Genomic DNA, 2,779 nt, shown 5'->3' with positions numbered 1-2,779 from the left:
TTCCTGGTTTGGGAAAGTTGGCAACATTGGGATGAGAAGGCTGAACACCTGGTTCCAGGTAGCCTCTGTGGCAGGACTAGGCCAAGCATGTTTGCTTTAGCTTCAGAGGAGGCAAGATGGCTTCTCTGGGTAACTTGGGGTCAGCACTACCCACTATCCTCTCCGGAGAGGGGTCAGGAGTGAGGGTGGGTGTCAAGTTTAACCAGCCCATGGTTCTGCAGAATCCTGACACCACCCTAGGTGCAGGTGAGCCAGTCCCCATCCCGTAGCCAACCCACTAGCCTCCAGCAGCTTCCCCTTAGGGCAGTAGTTCTCAGCAGTTCCTTAATTGTCCAGAAGCTTTTCCAGTAACGCAAATCCTTCATGTTGTCCCAACACCCTACATCCTCCACTCCTTTTGGAATCTGAGACCACCCTAGAGTCCCAGCTCCCCACCCCCATCTTAGCACTCAGGAGGCTTTGCCATCCTGTTGCTTTAGTTTGCAGGGACAAAGTCCTTTACAGCAGCCACACTGACCAGGCCAAGCTGGGGTGAGTGACCTTAAGATCCTGCCCTCCTGGTGAGGCAAGGGCTCCAATGTCCCCCAACAGGGAGACTGTGATTCTGGGCCAGACTGTTCTCCAAGCAGAGCTTCAGTGCAGTGCCCTTGGTCCTTCTGCGCACCGGCCCTCCAACACCCCCTCCTGGCAACTGTGGGAAGATCATGCTTAAAAAGGGCCATACAACACATGGGAAAACCAAGGCCTCCCATCTTGATTTCTTTTTTGTGTGTGTATATATTTTTTGTTGTTTTTTGTTTTTTTTCTGTAAAATGTCCTGGTTCTTCCATAACTTATAAACATGATTTATATAGAGGGGTAGAGGGGAAAGTGGACAGGGGTGGACTGACCAGGGATGGGGAAGCTCCTCTTGCTGCCCCCTCAGGGCGGGCCCAGGGCCCTTTGGAGGATGGGGGGACACCAGAACACTCCTCCCTGAGGTCATCTGGCCCCTCTGCCCCTGGTGCTCTGGATCCTGTGTGCCCCTCCATTCCAGAATCCCTTCCAGGACCTCAGGGCCCTGGGGCACACTGCCCTTGCTGCTCAGAATCCTTGGTTCCAGAATTCCCTCCTCAGCTGCTAGGTGGTAGGTTCCCTCCTTTCCACTGTCCTCCCCTGACCCCCAAAAAGGGAGGGAAGGGAGTGGGAGGGGTACTCAGGTCTCCCCTCTGTGGCAGGGTGAGGTGGAGGTGGGATCTGAAGGAGGAAGGGTGTGGAAGGCAGGGGCCAGGAGGGGCTCAGCCAATGGTAAGGCCAAAACCACATTGGAACTTGTTCTTGCGGTGATTTAGGAAAGCCCCAAGTGCCAGTGTCAGGGGCAGGGGTGGGAGCTTCTTCTCCAGCGTGGCACCCACGATCCAGTTGCTGTCCACAGAGCCTGTGGGTAGACATATGGGATGAGAGGACTTTGCCAACTTCCCACCCTGTCTCAGAAGCATCATCTCAACCCCCAAGTACTTGACCCTGGGAGCAAATGGCTCTCCATTCAGTGACCCCCTCCCCTCTAAGAAGTCCTCCATGACCCTGGGCTCTCTCAGGCCAGTGCTACCCACTCTGGGTCATCATTCTTTGCCGCTGGGTCAGTTCCCCCGCTGTAAGCCCCATTAAGACAAGGCTGGTCTGCTGTGTGTGTCTCCAGCACTGCTCAGCATAGGGCTAGACACATAGCAGGTGTCCACTGTCTGCTGTTTTTAGTAGAGATGGGGTCTCATTCTTGCTCAGGCTGGTCTGTAACTCCTGAGCTCAAAGCAATCCACTGACCTTGGCCTCCCTGAGTGCTGGGATTACAGCCGTGAGCCACTGTGCCCAGCCCAGGAAGAAAGACTTAACACTAGACACTGGGATGAGAGCTAGTCAGCCTCAGATGAGGTTCTGGATTTGGCTGTGGCCTTCTATCTTCCTACAGTCTCAGTTTCCACTAAAGTGAGATGGACAGGGTAGGCTAGATGCTGTCCAAGCTGTCTTTCACTTCTAGGGGAGAGAAATGGCCAAGTGCAGAGCAAACAACAGTATGGCTGGGTGACAGAGGAGGTGGAAAGCTCCGGCTCAGCCCAAGCACACCCACCGATGCTCTGAGGTGGGGCCCAGGTGCCTACTTCCCAAGCACTCCCAGGTAATTTGGAGGCCCAGAGTCCTAGCACACTGTCCTCTATCATCTCTTTTGGCCTACACACCTACTCAGAGCTGAGTCACTTCTCACTTGTTTTCCATGAAGGGAAACTGAAGCCTTTACCTTTGAAGAGGAGATTGGCTTTGGGCAGGTCCAGCTGGTACCCAAAGGAGACACTGGTGTCCTGCATCCTTGTGCTGGCCTCAAACTCCACGCCTACTTGCAGCTACGGGGGCCAGGGCAACACATGAAAGTTAGTTGCCCAATCAGGACTTCCAGGCATACCAGCCCCTGGCAACACGAGGCTGGAAAACACCCTTGCAGCCAGTCCCTGGAGCAGCTCACCTGGTCACTGGCCTTGTGGTAGTATGTTGCATGCATGCCTGCCTGGCCCAATGTTACTGTCGCCAACCAGTTGTTCACTGTAATGAAAACGGGGGTGGGGGGGTGGGGGGGGTGAGAGCAGGTTATCAAGGGGACCTTGGCATCTGAGAATCCAGGCCTCCTCCCTCAGACCCAGGGGGTCTAGCCCCTAGCCCCTCCTCCCTCAGACCTGGGGGTTTAACCCCTGCCCCTCCTCCCTCAGACCTGGGGGTTTAACCCCTGCCCCTCCTCCCTCAGACCTGGGGG

General features: G+C 55.4%; 1 protein-coding gene across 1 annotated transcript in view; it reads right to left on the bottom strand.

Annotated features, from left to right (window-relative positions):
* Positions 1 to 788: 788 nt before the first annotated feature.
* The window catches only part of TOMM40 (translocase of outer mitochondrial membrane 40), a 16,370-nt gene continuing 14,379 nt past the window's right edge, over positions 789 to 2,779 (bottom strand). Inside the window, exons 8-10 of the mRNA XM_003799496.3 lie at positions 2,495 to 2,571; positions 2,273 to 2,375; positions 789 to 1,417 (exon numbers count right to left, since the gene is read on the bottom strand). Of these exons, the coding sequence (XP_003799544.1) occupies positions 1,278 to 1,417; positions 2,273 to 2,375; positions 2,495 to 2,571 (320 nt within the window). The 3' untranslated portion in view covers positions 789 to 1,277. The remainder of the gene's footprint in view (positions 1,418 to 2,272; positions 2,376 to 2,494; positions 2,572 to 2,779) is intronic.

This window comes from Otolemur garnettii, unplaced genomic scaffold (genome assembly GCF_000181295.1).
Source record: "Otolemur garnettii isolate 467f Iridium unplaced genomic scaffold, OtoGar3 scaffold00152, whole genome shotgun sequence".
In the NCBI taxonomy this organism is placed as follows: domain Eukaryota; kingdom Metazoa; phylum Chordata; class Mammalia; order Primates; family Galagidae; genus Otolemur; species Otolemur garnettii.
This window is presented reverse-complemented; position numbering and strand designations above follow the sequence as displayed.